Source organism: Camellia sinensis, chromosome 14 (assembly GCF_055761805.1).
Source record: "Camellia sinensis isolate YWXY chromosome 14, ASM5576180v1, whole genome shotgun sequence".
NCBI classification, from domain to species: domain Eukaryota; kingdom Viridiplantae; phylum Streptophyta; class Magnoliopsida; order Ericales; family Theaceae; genus Camellia; species Camellia sinensis.
In genome coordinates, this window is record NC_138974.1 from 53,866,583 (window position 1) to 53,891,288 (window position 24,706).

A 24,706-nucleotide genomic window follows, 5' to 3' on the forward strand; every position below is an offset into this window, starting at 1 on the left:
TGGTTCGCAAACCGAGGCAAGGCACAGAAGAGGGTTCGGAAATCCGGAGGCAGGGCTCACGGCCGCGACTCTGAAACTTCTGAACGAGCACATTATGCAACATCACCAAGCGCTCAACTGGTGATATCTGAGTCTTAAGGTCGGTCAAAAATGGGGTGTCTACACATGCGACAACATACAATACAACAGGATCAAACTACCAATGCAAATGGCATGCAAATAATGCTAACACATGCATGTATCATGCAATGCTACAAGGGCAACTTAGCAATGTTAGGGCCATGCATACTCAATGCAGGGAATAACTTGGCATACACAATGCAAATAACCACATGGCATGCACAATGCAATGCAAGATGGCATACCTGATGCAATGAAACAATATGGCATACTCAGTGCAATATACATGGCATAATCAATAGACTAAAACCAACAGGGGTAGACCTCAGTCATGCCCAAATTAGTGGTCATAATGATGAAACAAAGGCACAAAAAGGCAAGGTATGCATGCACAATGCATTGGCCAACCAAGTAGGCCTAAGAGCACAACCCTCAAGAAGTGATAAAAGTGGAAGTGTAACAACACTAAGTGCACTGAAATTAAGTAAGAAATGATGTCAAATCATTCAAACAAAGCAAGTAAGGCATGCAAGAGTCCTTAAGGCATGAGGCTAATGAGGAGGACTACAAAGGAGGCATGCAATACATGGCAAAAATGCATGAACCAACCATGGACAGAGCTTAATTAGGTCAAAACAAGGACCTAAACATGCTGAGATGAGGGCTCAAATACCTAGGCATGCAAGCATACAAGCTAAGCCATAAACTAGGCAACAAATGCACAACCCTTAGAGGCACTCAAAGGGTGAATGAAGTGAGAACATGGCAAGTCTATATGCTCTAAAATGTCATGTTAAGTAATGCCAAATCATGTACACAACACAAATGAAGCATGCAATGGTGCTTAAAGCTTGAAGCAAGCAAGGGCACTTGTACTACAACTATACAAAACATGAAGCATGTGACCAAGGCGACCAAAAACAGTCCTAGAACATGTTAAAATGAGTCTAAAACATGTATGGAAGGAAGCCAAAACAAGCTATTATGAAGGGCATAAGACATGATGCATACAAGGCAAATAAGGTGGATTACACTATACCTATTAAGACCAAGCATGGAATGACTTAAGCAACAAAATTCAGAGTTATATCATGGCATAATAACCCCAAAAACACATTGAAATGATAGCTCACAAGCTTAGGCATGAAGGCATACGCAATGGTTCATGTTAAGGCATAAATGGGCAAACCCTCCAACGCATTGAATGAGTGACAAATGTGCATGCATGGCCATGAAACATGAACTGAAATCACATAATAAATGATGCCAAATCATTAAAATAGTCCAAGTAATATATGCTAGTGGACTCAATACTCAAAGCTAACAAGCTAGATTGAACCAAGGCTATACAAAGCAAGTCATTTATGACCAAAACAACACAAATCAAACCTTAAACATGCTAAAACATGAACAAAGTCTTCTTAGAGCTAAGCCAAAAGCATGCTAAAATGACATGTTACAACATGATGTATGTTAGGCTATTTCATGGAATTGCACTACAAGTGCAAGGAGCATGCAAGAAGTGACCAAACCAAACCCTAACAGAGGTATGACATGGTAAAACAACACCAAATACATGCTAAACTAGACTCAAACCAAGATATAATGACATGCTACTTCATGAAGCATATAAAGCTAGTTTGTGTGATTTACACTACAAGTGTATAAAGCATGCGTGGAGTGACTAAACCAAGCAAAAACAGTGGTATGCCTCAGAAAAATAACCATAAATACAAGCTAAGATATGGCCAACATAAGCTTAACAAAGGTGCTCAAACATGAGGCACATGAAGCTAGTAAACACAATACAAGGAGAGGGGATGATCCTCTCTTATTTACGACACCAAAACCACCTTTCCACCACTGAAAATCCTCTAGATTTTAGTGGTAGAAAGGTCATGCAAAGACTTCAACAAGAGCCTAAAGGGATGGCTCAAAATAAGGCCTAACAAGGCCTAAGAGGGGGTAAATCACCCCAAATGAAAAAGTGACCTTAAATAACTATTTTAAGCATGCAAAAATAGAACTTTTTCTAGTTAAGAGTTAAGCTTAAAAATGTATGCAAGAATGACTAAAAGCTTAAGCAAGAAAGGGGGATTTAAAGGTCAAATGCTCACCCTTGAAGACCTCCTTTACAACTGCAACTCCAACAAGTTCTTTGAGCTTAAACTAGTCCAAGAACACCAAAAATAACCCCTTAGCACCTCAGCAACCAAAGGAAGGTGTTTGAGTGTGTGTTTGTGTACAAAAGTGAGACAAATCTACACTTTAAAGCACAAAACAAGAGAGAAATCAAGATGTATAGATATAGATTATATGTATGGCTCAAGGAAGTTTTTCTGAACTTAGAGGAGGGAGGAGGAGCCTCCCTGTTATAGAAACTAAAAGCCAAAGCTTCTTGGAGAAGCTAAGCCTCAAACAAATCCCTCCATACACGTGTATGAAGGATAGCCCAAATGCCCCCCAACTGTGCCAGCTGTGCCAACTGGAGGAAAATATCTCCAAAAAGGTGCCAAAAAGCAACCGACCACTTGAAGTGGTTGACCTGCTACTTAAAGTGGTCAGCCTACCACTTCAAGTGGTCTTCCAAGACACAAACTGGTCGGCCATGGTGGGAGAGAGTCCAATGCATGAAAGAAAGCTAATGGTGTGGTGGCCGACCAGAAAATGTGGCCCAAAGACCAAGCAAGCCAGTTATCTGACCAGAAACTGGCTGGCAGAAGGAAAAGTGGTCTCCCACCCTTGTACCACCTTCCAAACAAGGAAAACAAGGTTTGTACAAAAAACAAACCAAAACGGATGCAAGACAAGAGATCAGGAGGCAAAGCACGCGGCCAAAAGTCTCGAAAACTGATCTACGAGCATCAAAAATGGTATGCCACCACAAAACTGGTCTCCCGGACCACAGTGTTCCTCTAGGCAGAGACAACAAGGTGTGGTTCAAAAATCACGCCAAACGGAGAACGTTAAGCGGTCCCGAGACAAGGCACACGGCCGAAAGGCTCTGAAAACCGAAAACTAGTCTCCAAACGAGAAAAGTGGTCTACGACCACAAAGAGATGGTTTACAAGACCTCTCCCTCCCTCCGGGGAAGAGAAACAAAGTTCAGTCCACAAACCGAACCGAAGCACAAAAGAATTCAGAGGCCCGAAGGCGAGGCCCTCAGCCAAAACTCCGAAACCTCTAAATGAGCACAACATGCACCATCACCGAGCGCTCAATCAATGACGTCTGAGTCTTAAGGTCGGTCAAAAATGGGGTGTCTACAGATATGACCTTGGGTTATATTATAAATGGTCAATTTTTGGTAATTGGGATGAGATTGGAAAAAAATGGAGTTTTGCCCCAAAATGTTCAAGTAATTATTTTGCATAAATAATGAAATTAGAAATGGAAATATGAAATTAGATGAATGGTTATATAAATGGTGAAGTTGGATGTATATCACCTCCCACCTATGAAAATTTGAATAATTTATCTGTTGAGAAGATTGTATATCTGTTTAGAAATATCTGTTTTGGGCTATCGGTGAAGGATAGTTATGATTGTTGTAGAAATTGCATAAGGATTAGGTGAATTAAAACCAATCTCTTATTGATTGTCATTGAATATGACTATGTTTAATACATTGTATATGTATGATGTTTGGGAGGAGAAATGGGATGTACTCCATGTTTGGAAGGAGAAATGAAATGGACTCCATTGAAATAAGTTGGCATGTGCGTCTAAGGTGAAAGTCCTAAAAACATTGGGTATACATGGGTGTCGATTCCCGCGGACGAAATTTCCGTACAATGACAATTTGAAGTGTTTGTGTGTAATGGTTGTGTGGTAAGAAAACTACTGAGTTGTAATCTCTGTTGGGTTATCTGGATAACAATGGATATGACTCATGAATTGAGGAGATATAAAATGACATGAAACGAATTGATATAAAATGGATTGGGATATCATACTTGGCATAATATGGATTTGGGAAGAAGAGTTGTAAATGATTTTATTTTGAGCATTGGCCATGTGCATCATGTTTATAACCTTGTTAAAGTTCATATATTGTGCTAGATTATTTCTGCTGATCTTTAGCTCACCCTATTTGGGAAAAATCATTTTCAGGTACTAGTGATATGCCTCCGCCAAGGTAGTAGTTTGGAGGGATTGGGAGCAAGAGCTTCTATTATGTTATATCTATTTTTGTATAGCTAAGGGCTTTAAATTGTGTTAAGCTAGGCTCACTTTTATTGTAACCAAGAACTGTCTTAGAAAGATGTAAGTCCGTGGGCATTTATTTCGTTGATCACGTAGTTTGGTACCATATGTTATAGATTTAGGGTAGAGCTTATGAATGTATAATCTATGTGCCCTTTTGTAAATGGACTTTAATTAATGAAAGTCTAATACTCTGTTTATGTTATTTTGTATTAATCTTTACAGTTGAATTATTGTATTATTTTCGGGGTGTGACGGGAAAAGTAGGAGGTGAGACTTTAGAGGTGACACATAGGAGAGAGAATTTGTAAGAGTTTAGTATTAAGAATTTGGAAACTTTTCATACTCCAATATATTTCCTTATATATATATATATAGTATAGAATATATATAGATTTTGAATTGAATATCATATAATACAGATATAGTGATATACATACGCTCAAGGTATTTTTACATGATTTGAATCCAGTCTTGCAATCAGAAATAGAAAACTAAAAAACCAATGCAAATCGTGCTCTAATTTCCATGGTTGTAAGAGAAGAATCATAAGAAAGAGAGAAGGAAACAGGAACCTAAGGTGAAGAGGTGGGTCAGAGCTGCCCTACTCTGTCTTCTCTTTGTTTTCTTTTTGGGCAAATTCCATTTTTAGTCTTCATATTTTCATTCTTATATCATTTTGATCTCATAATTTTAATTGATTCGATTTTAATATTATTTTAATATTAAATTTATAATTTTTTTTTTTGATTTACTCTAACTGACTACAATTATTAATATTTTTTAATAAAGAAAATATGTACATCAGCAACATGCATTATGTTTTTATTAACAAAATTATAAACTTGTTCAACTCAATTATTTAATCTCAACCAACTCTATAACTATGTTTTTCTTTAAAAATCCTAATCGATATTACCAATTGGATTAAATTGAAAAAAACATTAAAATTACAAATCAAAATTGAACTAATTAAAATTTAAAAAATTAAAATAATATAATAAACAAAATACAAGGAACTACTAATGCAATTTATCTTCTTTTTTGTTTTTTTGGCCACGACATGGTTTTGAACTTGCATTTGAAATCCTTAGAACAGTATTGTAGTAAACCTATGATTACGTGGTGCAGTAATCATTAATAATCATTAATGAGCTCCCCGAGAAAAACATACTGATTTAGGTGGTGTAGTAAACCTATGATTTTTATTTTATTTTATTTTTATATAAAATAGAATATTAACAATTTACTACGCAAATTGATAATTTTCCATAAGTTCAAAGTTGAAATATCACAGACACATTCTTTCAAGACCATGACTTGTTCACATTAAAATTATCCAATCTTACTCTCTAGTAGTTAGTCACACAACTTGCTAAAAAAAATATAGGTATGCTTGTGTTTACGCTCACATATGAAAAAGACATGAAAGCTTTATAATCATTATAAATAAATAAATAATATTTTTCACTCTTGTGTTTTGGGTTTCGACTCTTATTTTAACTTGTAATGATTATAGAATTTGATAGGTGAGCTTATCTATTTTCTCCCCAAGTAATCATCCAATTTGCTAAAATTTTAGAGTCTCTAGTGAATTTGAAGATATACATATTCACTAATGGCTAATCTTATATTAGAAAAAATTTTCATATATTTTTATTATTTTATTTTTCTTAGAATTAATCAAAATTTACTTGAAATCTCATGGATGGGGGAAGATATCACCATTCGGACAAGTTTGTCAGGTTCAAACTCATTGTGATTCTTAAGATTAATCAACAATATCACATACTCAAAAAATTTAATTAAAAAAATATAAAATATTTAAAATTTATAAATCATGTTCACGATGTAACAAACTTTCTTAACAAAGTAATTTCCTAATCATGTTTCATATTCCTGTCAAATAAGCAAATACAATCAATCATTAACCTACTTTAATTTTACTAATCATCACTAAGATGAAATCAAGCACTAATGAGATTAGGATCACGCTAATTCAGCTACGAATTCATCAATGTTCTTGTCTGAACTCCCACCTTCACCAACCGCCTCTTTTGCCAATTTTTTCCATTTCATTGCATTCATCTTAACTTCATTTTTCTTTTCTCCTTCAATCACCTCCTTCATGCAAGCCTCCAACACTTCCCTCCTGACAATACCCTTATCATCCATCTTAGCCCTAATTCCTATACCCCAAACATCCTCCATAAACTTAGCATTCGTAGCTTGGTCCGACCAATATGGAACACCAACCATTGGCACCCCCAAGCTCAGTGCCTCAAGAATAGAGTTGAACCCACAATGCGTGACAAAGCAGCCTATTGACTCGTGTGCCAACACCTCTAGCTGTGGACTCCATGTCACCACCAAGCCCTTCTGGGCTGTGTCATTGATGAAGTTGTTTGGTAGCTTGGCTTCTTCGGTTGCCCTCACGACCCACAAGAAGTTGTAATTGCTTTGGTTTAAGCCCCATGCTATTTCTTCCATTTGTTCAGGTTCAACTTCGGCCATGCTTCCAAAGGATACATAAACGACAGAGCCGCTTGGCTTGGCATTTAGCCAGTTCATGCACACAGTAGAGTGAGGCTTGAAGAGATTGATGCCATAATCTGTGTCATCCTTGAGTTGCTGATCTAAGTACATGGATGGAAGTGTTGGGCCTATTGTTCTCACCCGCCATAGTTTTGACATCCAATCTACCACCTAATATAAGACATTTTAATCAAAACCACCATGATATGTTACAAAATACTGATTCATATTAAAATCTAACAAAAAAATATTATGTACTTAGAAAAAAAAAAATACACTTAAAAATGTATTCAGAATCTGAATATTTAATTTTTAAATTAGATTTAGACTTTGTATAATGCGAATAACACTACAATAAATTTTATATACATATCCCCATGCACACACAAAACAAATTAAAAAAATTAAAATATATGATTTAAATTCAATCTAAGTGTTACATCTTATCAGGTTTAAATCAACATCACATAGTTGTTTGCACTAGTTAGTTTGACTAGGCTATGTGGAAAAATCACCAACCTATGAAGCATAGATACGGATACGAGTACCCGTATTAGTACGATACGGATACGTCGATATGGTGAAATTAAAAAAAAATAGGGTATGGGTACGGTTTGGTATGCTTGTAAAAAAATATTAATTTTTAATTTAGAGTAATGCAAAAATTAATTAAATGGTTTATTTTGTTAAGGTCCAACCTATAATTAACATTTAATACCAAAAGGAAAAGTATAAGGGATTGTTTGGGATGATCTAAATAAGTGCACTTTTTGACTTTTTATGAAATATGAATTGGGTTTGGTTGGCTTTGAAGTAATGTGTTAGAGAGGTGATGTGACTTAAATAGGATAGTGACTTTTTGACTTTTTTCAAACATGTCAAACCAACCCTAAATCAAAATTAAATGTCAATATATTAAATAATTTACAAACCATAATTTAATTTTAAAATCATGCTAAGCATAAAACAAAAACTAAAAAAGAAATCTAGTGAAATGAGTTTTATCTCTGCAGTAGAAAGAAAATATTGTTTCAACTAAGGTATGGTACGGCTTGAATATATACTAGGTACGTCTGGGTACGTCAAAATTTAAGAAGAAAAAACTTGGGTACATGTTTTGTGTACTCGGTACGTATGCAAAAGTACCATACGAGGTACAGTATGTCGGTAAGTACCCGATACAAGTACGGCATATTTTTCGAAGTACCCATACTTTATAGTCACCAACAAACCACTATTGAGTTGAGAAATTTTCAACATGCCCATCCTCAAAATTGTGGATTGGTTAAATATTTTGGCGGTTTCAAAAGGATGCTTCGAGCAAGTTTTAGGTGGGTTATAAATACAAAATAAGAACGAAAAAAAAAAAATCAAAGCACATAAAATCTTAATTTTTTCATAATATCAGTAAAAAATTTATTGTTAATTCCAAATCAAAATACAAAACAATCAAATTTGAAAAGAAATATGCAATAAAAATAAGAGATGTGTGTCATCCAATTAATGATATTAGATTTAGTGAGACATTGTTTGCAAGCGAATGCAAGATAATTTTACATACATATATATACACGGTTTTGGTTAATTCATAAACAGGATTATAAATTTTAAAAGTAGACAAATCAATTGGCTAATTTTTATTATCAAACCCGCTCATCTTCTTGAACCACACGGATTGATTTGAATTGATCAATTGATTTGGGTGAAGGCAGGCTGGTGGGTTTTTGCACACCCTTTAACATGATATTCAAATTCTATGTTTTTTTGTTTTTGTAGTACTTACCATATCTGAAATATTTTCGAAACAAAATTCTAGATAATTTAAAGGTTTTTTTTTTTTTTTTTTTTGAAATATTAATTACACCAAGTAAAAAATTGATATGCATACCTCTTCCTCCAATTCGTAGAAAGTACTAAAAAGGACCCAATCTGCTTTATCAACGTTACAGAATTGATTCACCAAGTCAATGAAACTTGGATACAACCCATAAGTATACACAGACGACGGCGTCTCACAGGGCTCAAGTGGTGGCAATCCAGGCAACAAAATAGTTGAATCTGGCGAAAGTGGAAGTGAAAGAAGACCCTCATGCACATGATAATATATGCTATTGACAGCACAAGTCTGAGTGAAAAACACAACTCCAAGTATTCCAAACTCATTGGCAACATCAAGAGCCCAAGGCAAAAACCCATCATAAATTAGGGCATCGACTGGTCGGCCGAGCCCATCAAATTTCTCTATGAGACTGGCCACAGTCTGCGACCCAACGTCGCGTAATTTGGTCAGGTAGGCCTCGGGACTTTCGGCCGAGTCGTAGCCGCCAACATCATGTCCATCAGAAAACGTGTAAATGTCGATGGTGTTGATTGGGTCCTTGTGCATGGACTTGGAGATATAAACACTGTTGGCAAGAGTGGCCTTGACACCTCTGGATACCAAACGCTTGGAGAATTGAAGCATTGGGTTGATGTGGCCTTGGGCAGGGTAGGGTAGGACTAGAACATGGGCTTTGTAGGCTCTGTTTGGTGTCTCCATTAATTTCTCTCTACACAAATTCTCAGTCACTCTAGTCTCAATTTTTTTTTTTTTTTTTTTTTTTTTTTGGTTTTTGGTTTTTTGGCCTTGGAGAGAGGCACCAGTGCAAGCATTAATACTGATTTCCATGAGAAACTACACCTAGTTTGCGAATCTGATCAGCAATGACATGTTTCTTGAGTTTTTTTTTTTTTTTTTTTTTTTTTTTTTTTTTTTGAATTCTAAAAAAATAATAATTTAGAGAATTGACCACTTTTTAAACTATTTAAGAAATTAACTTATTTTTTGAAATCGCATGTTGAAAATACAATATATCTTAGTGAAGTTGATGTCATCATAAAATTGCATTTTCAACATGCGATTTTAAGATAAAATTGCATGTTGAAAATGCAATTTTAATTTAAAATTGCATTTTCAAAATACGATTTCAAAAAATAGATTAGTTTCCTAAATAGTTTGAAAAGTGGGTCAATTCTCTAAATTGTTTTTTTTTTTTAAATATTTTTTTTAAAAAAACTCCATGTTTCTTTGCTTTGGTAAGCAAAGTTGGTTTTATTGTTATAAAAAAATAAACAACTTGGACAATGATGTTTCCGTACAAGACAGGGGAAGTTAGATAAGAGAGGAGATAAAACCTAACTCAAAATTCAAATTTTAAATACATTTATGGGAAATTGCGTGAGTACGTCAAAGTAATTAATATTTTTTAAGAATATTATTATTTAACATCAAAAATTAGATTTAATTTTTAAGTTCAGTAATGTGACAATCAATTACAATATTAAAGGTAACACTTTCTCTCATAACTTCTCCAATCACCAATTAATCATGTCACTTATACTTTATTGAGTTTAGAAAATTAATTTAAATAGTCGATTTGTATATCATTTTTTATTTTTTAAAATGTCACTGCTAATTTGATTTTTTCAAAAATTTTGAAAGCAATTATATAATAGTGTCGAAGTATCATGACATATTATTCATATGATATTTCCATCTTTATTAGGCAGTTAAAAGATAATAGCTATCCACTTTAATATGTTGTGTGTTTCTTTATTTATCTACTAATGATCAACAAAATTATTAGTACCATGTAATCAATCTTAGATTCTCCAAAATGCCACGTTAATGACGTGTACCTTTTGGTTGAAGATGTGCGGACAGTGGCATTGAGGCCCCATCCAAATTGCGGTGTCGTTTGGTAACATTTTTTTTTGTTTATATTTATAAAGATTTTAAAAATTTAAATAAAAATTTATTTGGTAAAATTTTTGATTTATAAATCAGTGGTCTCAGTTTATAAATTTGGCCAAAAAATGAAAACACAAAAAATGTGTTTCCATTTTGAGTTTTCAGTTTTTTTTTTTTTACCACCCAACACTAGCCACCACCCGCCACAATTTTCCACCACCGTCTTCCGCCAGCACCACCCACCACCCACCTGCCACCACCACCTGCCACCACCACTCACTACCCACCTACCACCACCACCACCCACCACCACCCACCTACCACCCATTCGCCACCATCATCCACCCCTCGCCACCACCACCACCCACCTGCCATCCACCCGCTACCACCCACCACCTGCCACTACCATCCACCGCCTGCCACCACCACCCGCCACCTACTTGCCACCACCACTCACCACCCACCTATCACCCACCCGCCACCCACCTACCACCACCCACTCGCTACCACCTACCACCCGCCACCGTCACCCACCCACCCACCACCACTACTCGCCACCACCCACCACCACCCGCCACCTGCCACCACCACCCACCACCCGCTGCCACCACCACCACTACCATCCACTTGCTACCACCCATCACTCGCCACCATCACCCACCCACCTACCATCACCACCCACCACCTATCCATCACCACCTACCACCATCCGCCACCCACCTGCCACCACCAACCACCACCCACCACCCGCCACCACCACCCACTCGCTACCACCCACCACCCGCCACCGTCACCTATCCACCCACCCACCACCACCACCCGCTACCTATCCGCCACCACCACCCGCCATCCGCCACCCACCTGCCGCCCGCCACCACCACCACCACCCACCGTCATCACTTTCCACCACCGTCTTCCGCCGCCACTTGCCACCACTTGCTATTTCTCACTCTTTTTATATTTTTAAATTTTTTTAAACATTTTGTCAATTACCAAACGCGTTTGCAGTTTATGTTTTTCTAAAAATAAATAAAAAATAAACAAAAATCAGTTTATCAAATTTTTGTAAATATAAACTGAAAACGTAAACGTTACCAAACACACCCTTGGCCTTTGGTTGAAGATTTACTTTTAGTCAGTTGAACAAATATGCGAGCACCCCAATATATATAAGGAGAATCTCAACAAATTTTTTTTTTTTTTTTAAAAAGAAAGAAAGGAATTGAAACAAAAAAAAATCCAGTACGCTTCAAATCCAAGTGCCCTGAAACCTCTACTTCTTGGTTTAAAGCATTTAATTGAAGATGTGAAGTGGTTGGCTTCTGGTATCCTCATATTTTATCTATGAATCCAAATGAATACCAAAATGATTGTAAATGTAATACAACCAAATAATTTTTTTAAAAATCATAAATGCATTCACATTTCCCTATCACTGTCTATAATTAAGAAAATAATGTCATGGCCAACTGTTGTTTTTGACTCATTGTTCTCTCTCAAATTGTTTTAATTTTAATGTATCATGTTTCTTATTCGGTTAAAATTGGTGAGAAGGCTTAAAAAGAATGCAATCAAATGGAAAAATTTGGCAAAAGAGGCTGCTGATGAAGGTGGGAGTTCAAATAAGAACATCGATGTATTTGTAGTTGAATTAGTACGATCTTGGTTGTATTACTGCCTGATTTCCTCATAAACATGATTTCTAATATAAAATAATAAAAAAAACAATAATACTAGGTATCATGAAAGGAGGTTGATGATCGATGAATTTGATTTCTTGCTCTTTGTATTTGGTCTTCATGTTCTGAATCTTCTGATTAAGCTTTATGGTTGTGAAACAATGGTTCATTGTCCAATTCGTCTTTGTCGGTTTTGCAACAAGACTGGCCCTGGTCATCTCCATCAAGACTGCTTCCGCAATCCCGCCCGTGCCTCTCGCAATGGTCCTTCCACCGGGAATTTTTCTCGCAGCCACTCTCACCGTTCTGGGACTCAGTTTAAACCAATGCCCGCTCAACGCACTGCTGCTGCTGCCTCAGAGGATTTACCTTCCTCTGTTCCTATAGACCCTTCCACTCCAGTCTTCTCTCAAACTGATGTCGAAGCCATGTTTCAACATTTTTGGCAGCGTTCTGGTACTCCTCCATCTACTGCTTTATCTGCCACCGCAGGTAACTCTTCTTGGTACTTTGACTCCGCTTGTTGTAATCACATGACTTTTGATCCTACTATTTTTACTCCTCTCTCTTCTACTCCTCATGTTCCTTCTATCCATACTGCTGATGGGTCTCTTCTGTCTGTAAGTCATGTTGGTTCTGTTTCAACCTCTCACTTATCTTTATCTCATGTCTATCTTATGCCTGCTCTTACTTTAAATCTTATCTCCATTAGTCAATTATGTGAGCATGGTCTAACTGTTACCTTTTCCCGTACTGGTTGTTTGGTGCAGGACCCTCGGACGGGGCAAACTCTTGGGATAGGCCGTAAGCATGGACGTCTCTATGAACTCATCCATCTTCATGTTCCCGATTCCTCTCAGATCACAGCTCCTACCACTGCTACCACTGCTCCTCTTTTATCTCCTTTTCAGCTTTGGCATTATCGTTTAGGCCATCTTTCTGTTGGTCGTTTAAAATCTTTAATTTCCAGTGGTCATTTAGGTCATGTAAGTTCTGATGTTTTAGATTGTGTGTCCTGTCAACTTGCCAAACAACCTGCCTTGTCATTTAATAAAAGTGCCTCTGTTTCTCTTGCACCATTTGATCTCATTCATTCTGATATTTGGGGACCCTCTCCTACTCCTACTATGGGAGGCGCACGCTATTTTGTTGTTTTTATAGATGATTTTTCCCGTTTTACATGGTTGTTTCTTATGAAAAATCGCTCTGAGCTCAAACAACTTTATTACAATTTTGCTGCAATGGTTAAAACACAATTTTCTAAAAATATTAAGCTTTTTCGCTCCGACAATGCCATGGAATATTAAGATTTTGACTTTCTTTCCTTTCTTCAGAGTCATGGTACTCAACCTCATCGTTCCTGTCCCGGTACGTCTCAACAAAATGGCCGTGCTGAACGGAAACATCGCCATATCCTTGACACTACTCGAGCTCTCCTTCTGTCTTCCTCTTGTCCGGAACATTTTTGGGGAGAGGCAGCTCTCACTGCTGCTTACACTATAAATTGTATCCCTACGCCTGTCATTCATAATCACACTCCTTATGAGCGTCTGCATGGCACCCGTCCCCCTTACACCAACCTTAGGGTTTTTGGATCTGCCTGTTTTGTTCTTCTCCAACCTCATGAACGTACCAAACTTGAACCACGTTCTCGCCTTTGTTGCTTCTTAGGGTATGGTATTGAACACAAGGGGTATCGTTGTTGGGATCCTCTCTCCCAGCGACTTCGTATCTCTCGTCATGTAGTCTTTTGGGAACACAAAATGTTTTCCTCTCTCTCTCTCTTCCGTTTGTCCGTTCCCTCATCGTCTCTGTTTTTTACTGACCCTTTCACGGATCTGTTCTCTGATGAGCTCACTCCACCAGCCTCTCTCGAGCCTGCCTTGCCTACCTCTGCTGGACCTACACCACCGCCCTTGCCCGCCTCCCTCGAGATCTCCAATGAGCTTACTCCACCGCCCCTACCCGCCTCCCTCGAGCCTGCCTTGCCTACTGGTCTGTCCCATGCATTTGCTCCTTCTGATGGTCCTGCTCTTGCTCCCTCGGGATCCTCCCCTCCTGGTGAGTCTCTCCCTCTGGCTCCTCCTGCCTCTACTCGACCACACCGGGTAACCCAACCTTCTACTCGTCTTCGTGCCTTTATTGTTGGTTCTACTGCTTTTTCTACTTATGAACCCACCTCCTATCGTGAGGCTCGCTCTAATCCTCTTTGGCAGCAAGCTATGACTGATGAATTGCAGGCTTTAGACAAAACTCACACTTGGGACATTGTTGATCTTCCTCCTGGCAAGACTGCCATTGGCTGCAAATGGGTCTACAAAATCAAAACTTGTTCTGATGGATCTATTGAGCGCTACAAAGCCCGTCTTGTTGCCAAAGGCTTCAACCAAGAATATGGTATTGACTATGAGGAGACCTTTGCTCCTGTTGCTCGTCTCACCTCTGTTCGTAGTCTGATTGCGGTTGCTACCACTCGACACTGGGATCTTTATCAAATGGACGTAAAAAAATGCTTTCCTTAATGGTGTTCTTCTTGAGGAGGTCTACATGCAACCTCCCCCTGGGTCTACTTATCCCCCTCATAAAGTCTGCAAACTTCAGCGTGCTTTATATGGTCTCAAACAAGCTCCGCGCGCTTGGTTTGCCAAGTTCAGCTCTACTATTCATGACTGTGGTTTCACCTCCAGTTCTTATGATACTGCTATTTTCATCCGGAACACTACTCAAGGGACCACCTTGCTTCTTCTTTATGTGGATGATATGATTATCACCGGTGACGATCTTGATGGTATTCTATGCCTTAAACAGTTTCTTAGTCATCATTTCGAGATGAAAGATCTTGGTCCTCTCAGCTATTTCTTGGGTCTTGAAATCTTCCATGATTCCACGGGGTCTTTTCTCTCTCAGGCGAAGTATACCTCTGATCTTCTCACCCGCGCTGGTCTTACGGATTGCAAGACTGCCTCCACTCCCCTGGAGCCTCAAAGTCGTCTTACACCTCTTGATGGTACTCTTCTCTCTGATGCTACCCTATATCGTCAGCTGGTTGGCAGCCTTGTCTATCTCATTGTTACTCGTCCTGATATTGCCTATGCCGTTCATATTGTCAGCCAGTTTATGTCAGCTCCTCGTACCTCTCACTATGCTGCATTAGTCCGTATCCTTCGTTATCTCAAAGGTACCTTGTTTCATGGACTTCATTATTCCGCCCGCTCCTCTCTCCAGCTTCGTGCTTTTTCAGATGCTGATTGGGCTGGGGATCCTACAGACCGGCGCTCTACTACCGGGTTCTGCTTTTTCTTGGGTGATTCTCTTATTTCTTGGCGCAGCAAGAAACAAACTTTTACTGCTCGCTCCAGTACCGAAGCTGAATATCGTGCTCTTGCTGATACTACTCAGGAGCTTCTCTGGCTTCGTTGGCTTCTTGCTGACATGGGTGTTTCTCCCTCTGGCGCTACTGCCCTCTTTTGTGACAATCACAGTGCTCTTCAAATCGCTCACAATGATGTTTTTCATGATCGCACCAAGCACATTGAGATTGACTGTCATTTTATTCGTCAACACGTCACTCGTGGTACTGTTCATCTCCATCCAATCTCCTCTACTGATCAACCTGCTGATATCTTCACCAAAGCTCATTCTCCTGGCCGCTTCATTGAACTTGTCTCCAAACTCCAGTTGGTTGATGTTTTCCCTCCTTGAGTTTGCGGGGGGCTGTTAACATACATATTAATATATTACTCTTATAAGTATAGTTTGTATATATTACTATAATATATTAATATGTTAGTATGTATATAATATGTATAGGTATTATTTAATATTTACCTTTCGGCTGCTGCTTTCGGCCGATTCCTCTTTCGGCTCCTTTTCTTTATTTTAATGCAACACATCATAATGATGTTTGTAAATCAGCTCCTATATTATGGAGGCTAGAATTAGTTTCTCATTACAGAATGAATAACAGATAATTCTCTGTCAATATCACTCTCTCAACTCTCTTTCAATTAACAGTAATTGCAGGTATTGGACTTCTGTGGTGAAGGTGGGGAAGGAGAACTTCGAATCTGAGGAGTGGCAAGAACAGAGTCCACAGGGTGCGGATGGAGAGTACCAAATCTGGTTTCCTCTGACAGGAGTTCAGAAATTGCTTGCTCAAGAGTGGGTAAAGGAGTGCGATGAAGGAGAGATGCTCGGACTGGCTCAAATCGGGGAGTGAGAGCCATGAGAAACTGAACCAAGCACTGTTGGTCACGGTAAGTAGTAAACAAGGCAGCATCCGTAGTACAATCCCATGGAGGTTCAGAAAGAGCGAGCTGATCCCAAACATAATACATTTGGGAGAGGAAATCATTAATGTTCTGAGTTGTTTCTTGTCGTATACGGTGAAGATGACTCAGAAGCTGATATTGGTGAGCAAGGCCAGTAGTCTGATAGCGTTCTTGTAAAAAATCCCAGATGGCTTTGGCAGGAGGAAGCAGAGTCAAGTTGGAACCGACCAAACTGGAGGCTGATAGATGTAATGGAAGTATTGCGAAACCAAGTGATGATCTGATAGTTTTTACTATCCCAATCTTCCAATCGGTCGACATATTTGGTGGCGGAGTCTGTGGCAGCGGAATCCGTGGTCTCTTGAACGGGTTTGCGTACATCCCCAGTGATGATGCGCCAAAGTTTCTTTCCTCTGAGAAAGCCAGACATAGCTTGTGCCCATAGGACATAATTAGTCCCGTCAAGAATAACGGAAATAGGGTGATTAGAGGAGTCCAGGCGATCCATGAGAGAAAAATGGCACAATTGAGGTAGAATCTGAAAAATCTGAGGTTACCAGTGAATTCAGATGGTCAAAATTAGTCAGAAAATGAGTGAACTGACCAAAAATATGACCAGAAAGGCAGAAAATCAAATAGTCAACGGTTGGTCAAACTGCGCGGCGCAGGTTAGCATAGATTGGCGCGGCGCAGGTTAGCAGACGAAGACACACGGCGCACGGAAGCAGAAGGGCTGACGTCGGCTGACGTCAGAAAGGCGCGGCTCACGTTAGCAGATAAGGCAGCGGCGCACAATAGCACTGGTCAGTGTAGGAGGCGCGTAGAGCGCGTCTGAAGCGAGGCAGCGCGTGGGCTAATGTTCTGGTGGCGCGTGGAGGCGCGTGTGACCTCAGATGATGATGAATCTGGTGGCGTTGGCTTCGTCGTGAAGAGACGAAGGTTTTGGTGTTGTCAAATCTGTGTATTGGGTAAGGACGAGGTATGCAGTAATCTGCCAAGAGAAGAAAGTGTGATGCAGAGGCTTAGGAGAAACACCTGTGCTCTGATACCATGTGAAACAAATTGAAAGAGAGTTGAGAGAGTGATATTGACAGAGAATTATCTGTTATTCATTCTGTAATGAGAAACTAATTCTAGCCTCCATAATATAGGAGCTGATTTACAAACATCATTATGATGTGTTGCATTAAAATAAAGAAAAGGAGCCGAAAGAGGAATCGGCCGAAAGCAGCAGCCGAAAGGTAAATATTAAATAATACCTATACATATTATATACATACTAACATATTAATATATTATAGTAATATATACAAACTATACTTATAAGAGTAATATATTAATATGTATGTTAACAATGGTGAAGATGTCACAGGATATTCAAACACTCCGAGAAGGAATTTGCTTCTGAAATGGCTTCCAGCTTCTAAGAGCTATTGGGGAGCCATATAATTTCACTGCCGATTATAAAATTTTGATGCCATCAGACAACAGTAATGCTGATTTTATAGAACTTATTGTTGCTCGATAAGTAACGGAAAATCATTGAGATTGGTACAAGTAAGTGTGATAGATGAATTACACTATAATCTATATGCAATTATGAATTTACCACGACCAAGATTGTAGTAGGATGTTCGTTTTATTTCTTATGGCCTTAATCCGATATGGAATTCTTGCTCTGTTTTTATTGTTTTCTTGTTTCATTCAATCATTTAGAAGTTATTAGCACTTCATCAGACGCTGTATTGCGTTTGAGTCTTAATTTTCTATCTCCACTGAGCTTCATCAGTGGGACTATACTGGTAGAAATTGTTCCATAGCTCTGTTCTTGCGTGGACATGACTATTTGAGCGTGGTTTAAAATGTTATACAATTTTTTTATTTTTTATTTTTTTTTACTTTATAAATTTGTGAATATGATCATGCACTCCACTGCTATGATTTTGAGATTGCATAGAAAGTAATCACTCTCATATTGTTACTGCTGGTGCTATCATGTTGATTTTGGTGGTTATATTTTGCATAAAATATTCATATAATCTTCTTTTTTATAATCCGTTTTAATATTTAATTCAATCACACCATCATGTGTTAGAATTATGTGTAATTATATTCTGTTTTCTTATTGAGTAGTGTCAATAAATTTCAGACATTGTATTTAAAAATAAATTCAGAGTATTTATTTCCTGCATGTCTATTCCTTCTCTCAAATAAAAATACCATGTTCACACCACACCACACCACACCACAAGATAAATTTATTAGTACCAAAAAACACTCATCGCAGTACATACAATACATACAGAACTAATATCCATGGCAGCAAATATACAAATACAAGTATGGAATATACATTAAGCAACACACTATTTTTTCTGCCTATGTTTATGTATTGACCTAAAATTTCTAGGTAGCAGCAAATATCATGCTAATTATGCCCAAAGCAATGTCCCACCACACGCCAAGGAAGATGTATAGAATGGAACAATGACTTCCAGCAATAAATTCGCATCATACATATATCGCCTCCAGAAACCGCGAACAAACTCCCACTATTAAATCAAACAACAATATTAAGGAACAATAAGGAGTGCTTATTTTGCAATAACAATACTGAAATTGTTTTCCCAACAATATTGTTAGTTTGTATTCGATAGAAATGCAGACGGAACCCCAAATGGTCAACATTGTTGAATAATTTTCTGCACCTGATCAGTATGTACAGTTTTTTCAACAAATATCTAAAATGATTAAAAATTGTGATTAAATTACAAAGGTGTAAATTTTTTAAATGAATCTGTACCCTTTCATAGTAATTTGATTTAGTGTAGTCTATATTGTGATTTAATCGCATTTTTCTTTGAGTTTAAACTGTTGAAAATTTTAATAGATTTGAGAGTCAATGGATCACTGTATTTCAAGATAAAGATTGCAACAATGGCAAAAGACAAACCTGATAGGTGCCAAGTATACAATAACTCAAATAGGTAGGATGTGGAGATGGGGCGATTGGGTACCATGTTCTGAAGACTCTGCCTGCATCAGAAACTCAGCTGTTAGTAATTTACACTACCATTGTAACACTAGCAGGTCATACATATGCCTGTGATTAATTTAATTTAATTTTTTTTATCATCAACAAAATTAGTAGTAATAACATTTAATCTTAGTTTCTCCAGTTGACGAAATTTACCTTTCGGTTGAAGATGTGTTGGACAGTGGCATTGAGGTCACCCATCCAAATCCTTTCATCATCATATTCACTATACACTTTCTGCAGGTTGGGTGTCATTTGAACACCATGACCAAAAGTCTCCATTTTGGGACAATAATATATCAGCAATTCTTCCAATAATGGAAATTCGACAGCATAACAACCTGTGAAGAAACAAGTGAGACTGTCCAATTTTTCAAGATGTATCTCATACAGGTGAGGGAACACAATCTTATCAATTGATAATACTGTTTCCTCTCCTTTCTCATCTTCGACTACTGCTTCCACCATTGCACAACGTCTTACATAGAGTTGTTTGAGTTGCACTAGACCTTTAGCAATGGTGACGGAGAAAATGTTTCTTAACCTATCACATTCGCAGAAAGTAACATCAGTCAAGCTTTGCAAGTAGGCACTTGTGCTGAGACTCTTTCCTATTTGTTCTTTCCCTTCCATTGCAAAGATTTCCTCTAGATTACTGCAATAATGGAGCTCCAGACGCTGGAGGTAGACAAGCCGTCGTATCAGTGACGGTGGAAATAATAGTCTTAACTGGGGACAAAAAGACAAATTGACAGATCTCAAGTTACTGAATGACTCATTTGGGAGTTGGCCATGGCATATTTCACTGAAATTGGCAAGACAACAAACCGTCAATTCTTCTAAATTGCGGAAGGGAGCTGATACTCTTGGAGCTCCATCAATCATGTCTAGGAGATATTTCATTTCATGGCAAAAGTGGAGGTCCAAAGACTTCGATTGATCAAAACCGTCACGGTCTAGGTCCTCTAGAATATTCTTCAAACCTTTGCAATCTCTTAAAAGTAGGAATTCTGATCTTTTTAGCAAAACCTTTACCGGCCCGCACAATCTCGTATCGTATGTGAGCCTCAAGGTTTTCTGGAATGATTCTCCACCATAGGCAATTGTGCCTATTGTTATCTCAAACCTTATCAGCTTTTCAAATCTCAAGTCATCGGGAATCATGTTGGCATTTGGGACTGAAAGACACAAACTGGTTAATTGAGACAAGGATTTTAGCTCTGAAAGGCTAACATTGTTTCTTGAATTGTCTTCTCCTTCAACTGCCCAATGAGTAAAAGCTGTTCCGATGTACAACTCTTCTAATTTATGAAGACTCGATATGACACCTGGCGATATTTGTGTGAGATCATGACAAAATCTCAAATCAAATAACTTGAGGTGAGTTAATTGGGTGAAATGCCTCGGGACCTCTTTAATATTAGATCGATAAAGACTAAGAATCTCGAGCCCTTTTAGTGTTCCAATTATTGATATATCATCACCCAACTGGCAATAATCAAGGCAGAGTGTTTGAAGTGTAGTGAGCAATTGAATAGATGGAGGCACAGCAAACATAATATTGCCACTCATATCTAAGACTTTAAGATCATTCATTCCTCGAAAGAAATTGTTAGGAATTTGCATTTGAGATCTATATGAATTCCATTGTAGCAATAAAATCTCTAGTTTTGGGAATTCTAGTCCATCCGGAAGTTCACAAATATTATTCTCCATCAACGAGATCCTCGTGTAATTTTGAAATGTAGTATCATTGTCTGGCCAGTATGGTAGTCCAATACCAGCTTTCACGATATGCTTGGCCTCTTCTTTACAAGCAACATGTATTGCAAAGTCTCGGACAACATCATGCATCTTAATTTTTCCATCAATTTCCAATAACATAAAAGATGATACGAGAGTACTCAAAAGAGCAAGTGCTCTGTGTCTACCATCTTCTATAGTGTCCACATCTTGAAACAACCTGAGGCCTATCCCGTATCTCACCAATGCCATCATAGGAATGTCAGTATCCTCTGGAAACAAGCTGCAGAGTAAGAAGCATGACTTTGCCTCGCTTTCTAAATAATTGTAACTCAACTTTAGAGAAGAATATACATATGCTTCCATCCCTTCAATTTTTGTTGGGACAGACTTTTTTAGCCGTCGAGCTGCATCAATCCACACGTCCTTGCTTTGATTTTTCATGAGAGCTCTTCCAACTGTTACAATGGCAATTGGCAAGCCACCACATTCCCTAGCCACCTCTCTGGCTATAGGATTCAAATCAGTAGAGTCAACAATTTCACCTGCTGTCCCACTGAAAAGTATCCATGCTTCTTCTTCATCTAACACCTCTATGGAGAAAATCTTTTGAGCATTCATTTTGTTGTAGACATCTTTTCTTCGAGAGGTAAGCAGGATCTTGCAACCCTTATGGTCCTCCCCGAAAGGAATACCAACCTTCTCAATCAGGTCAAGTTTGTCCCAAATATCGTCCAGTACTACCAAAATCTTCTTCTCTGCCTTGATTCTCGCCCACAATGCTTGCGGTCTCTCCGACTCATCCCTAGTTTCAAGAACCAGGTTTAATTCGTGGGCTATTTTTCCTTGGATCTTCACCACGTTTGGAGTTTGTGACACGACCACCATTACAACCTTATCAAATTTCTTCTCTGCTTTAGCTTGTCTGCAAACTTCTTCCACTATTGTTGTCTTACCAACTCCTCCCATCCCACATATCCCGATCACGCTGGTGTTCTCATCATCTAGAGCCTCCATAATTCCCTTCACCAGTGACTTCCTGGATTCAAACGCTGTGAAATTTTTGGTTGAGGAAGATGACTCTATTTCCGGCAAAGGAGTAGTGTATGACACAGTTTCGAAGTTGGCTTTTTCTTGGAGCTTTTCAATTTCTCTGGCTTTCTTGAATGCTTCTTTACCAAACTTGTACCGTGCCCACAAGTTAATACACCACCCATTGAAGCACCTGTTATGATTAATATTTGTATATATGATCTATTTTGTAAATAGAAGAAGACAACAAATAAATAAATTATTTATATGGCATGCGATCTTAAATCTTAATATTGCAATGGAACCTTAAAACTTTTTAATGAAAAAAAGCCTTGACATTACCTGTGATTGGCTTTCTCTTGATCAGCTTCCAAAAATTTATCAGTGTCTGATGTGATTTCATCCACTTGTCCAACCCAATTTTGAACATCATCTTCAATGATTTCTAAGTTGCTTATTGCGGCATCAATTTGTCGTTGCACCCTTTTTTTCTTATCCTGGAGATTCTGAACTTCCTTTTTCAAGTTCCTTACATTGGTCTTGTAGTCTTTGAAGTAACCAAATTTCTTTTCAACTTTTTCAGCTGCATATACCCCAAATTTTCCAGCTACTTGGCCAACAGCAGCGAATGCCATGGTGGCTTAGCGTCTTATTAGATTGATCAATGTTCATAGTCACACAATCAGCAATTAAGGCTATGGTTTTCTATTCAGAAAAATAAAAATTTTAAATAATAATAATAATAATAATGCTATGGTTTTGATGCAACTACATTACGGTGTTGTGTTTGGCATCATTACTGGCAAAATGTTATATGAACATACAAGCCTCACAAACTAGTTGCCTTAGAATATTAAACTGATGGTTATATCTGGAGAAGGAAAAAGCAAAGCCCAAGGACCATGCCTGAAAATTATTTATACGTACTTTTAACTATTTCTTGGGTACTTTACTTGATAAACTACTTTTAAAATTGACATAAATCTACAAGGGAATTTTAAAATTTACGAGGGAAATTCTACGAGGCGTATACCTAGGGGTGTAAAAATGGCCCAGGACTCATGGGCGGTCCGAAGCCCGCCTAAGGCCCAAGGTGGGCCTGGCCTGTTTAGGTTCGATTAGGCTTGGGCCCGAGCCCCTAGCCCGAACCCAGCCCAGTACATTGGGTCTGGGCTTGGGCCCTCTATTTGAAGCCCGACCCCACCCGACCTGACCCGTTAGCTCGATCAGGTCCATAAAATTTCAAGCCTTGCGAGCAGCCTAGCCCAGCCCACCTAACCCTCTCTCTATCAATGGTCAAATTTCAAAAAATAAAAATAAAAACAACTTGCACCGGTTAAATAATTAAAAAAATATTAAAAAATTAAAAAAATAAATAAATAAAAGATTGATCTTGCAAAAATAAAAAAAAATAACAAAACAAAACAAAATAACAAAATAGTCAATGTCATTTCCTTGCAATGAATGAATAAAAAAAATAAAAAATAAATAAAAAAGAATATATATTTCAACCTACTGCCCGCCCAACCTACTGCCCTACCCCCTGCATCACATCATCACCCTTTCACTTTGCAATGAATAATAAATATCAAAGAAAAAAAAAAAAATTAGACATCTCATCACTTGCTGCCTGCAGCCTACAGCTACCCCTGTCGTCCTCTACTAGCCTACCCCTGTGCTATATGCTTGCATCACTCAACAAACTCTTCATTCATTGATTGAAAAAAAAAAAAAAAAAATCAAACAGTCATATTAAATTTACTACAGCGGTTATATAATATATATATAGATATATATATATATATATTATAAATTTACTTCACTCTTTCAAATTTCTCTAAGTGTCCTTCCTTTCTCAAAATAAATCTCACAAATAATTCTCTCTCTCTTTCTCTCTCTCTCTTAAACTGTCAATCTCTCTCAACTCTCAATTAATTTTGAAGTGTCATCCCTAAGTGACAATTGCAATTGTGCAACAACAAACTTTTATCAGAGGAAGTAATTTCTGTATTACATTTGCTAGTCGCTAACATTAATTAGTTTAATTAAATTTATTAGCTACTCATTTTTTTTCATTAATTATTTGTGCACATATCTTAATTATTATTTTTTACTTATTGTATTTACACATTATTTAAATTAATTGTTAATTATTATATATTGTTTTACTTACATTACTGTAGATCCTAATATTTTTAATGTTTATGTCAATGTTGATACATATACTTCACAACATGAATCTGTTGATTCTCCTTCTAATATCCCTCTTCCACCAGTTGGATCATCATCTAGGGGCATAACTAGTACTGTTTGGGAACATTTTAAAAAAAATATCTATAAATAATCCTAATGG

General features: G+C 37.8%; 2 protein-coding genes across 2 annotated transcripts; both read right to left on the minus strand.

The window, feature by feature from the left end:
• Window positions 1-6,127: 6,127 nt before the first annotated feature.
• Window positions 6,128-9,543, minus strand: LOC114319224 (UDP-glycosyltransferase 74G1). Its single transcript, XM_028266234.2, has 2 exons — window positions 8,750-9,543; window positions 6,128-7,032 (listed from the first exon to the last, which is right to left on the minus strand). Exons 1-2 carry the CDS (start codon window positions 9,527-9,529, stop codon window positions 6,316-6,318), a joined length of 1,497 nt encoding a protein of 498 aa, XP_028122035.2. The 5' UTR covers window positions 9,530-9,543; the 3' UTR covers window positions 6,128-6,315.
• A 9,255-nt stretch (window positions 9,544-18,798) lies between these two features.
• On the minus strand, window positions 18,799-22,988 carry LOC114319223 (putative disease resistance protein At4g27220). The gene is made up of 4 exons (XM_028266233.2): window positions 22,696-22,988; window positions 19,735-22,546; window positions 19,495-19,577; window positions 18,799-19,093 (listed from the first exon to the last, which is right to left on the minus strand). The coding sequence occupies exons 1-3, from the start codon at window positions 22,986-22,988 to the stop codon at window positions 19,521-19,523; spliced, it is 3,162 nt and encodes a 1,053-aa protein (XP_028122034.2). The 3' UTR covers window positions 18,799-19,093; window positions 19,495-19,520.
• Between the last annotated feature and the right edge of the window lie 1,718 nt (window positions 22,989-24,706).

Excerpts from the sequence above, each read along its gene's own strand:
- LOC114319224 (XM_028266234.2), bottom strand. The coding sequence starts at position 9,529 with ATGGAAATCAGTATTAATGCTTGCACTGGTGCCTCTCTCCAAGGCCAA. Across the intron at positions 7,033-8,749 it reads TCTACGAATTGGAGGAAGAG|GTGGTAGATTGGATGTCAAA; the intron begins GTATGCATATCA and ends GTCTTATATTAG.
- LOC114319223 (XM_028266233.2), bottom strand. The coding sequence starts at position 22,988 with ATGGCATTCGCTGCTGTTGGCCAAGTAGCTGGAAAATTTGGGGTATAT. Across the intron at positions 22,547-22,695 it reads CAAGAGAAAGCCAATCACAG|GTGCTTCAATGGGTGGTGTA; the intron begins GTAATGTCAAGG and ends TAATCATAACAG. Across the intron at positions 19,578-19,734 it reads AACACATCTTCAACCGAAAG|GCAGAGTCTTCAGAACATGG; the intron begins GTAAATTTCGTC and ends TTTCTGATGCAG.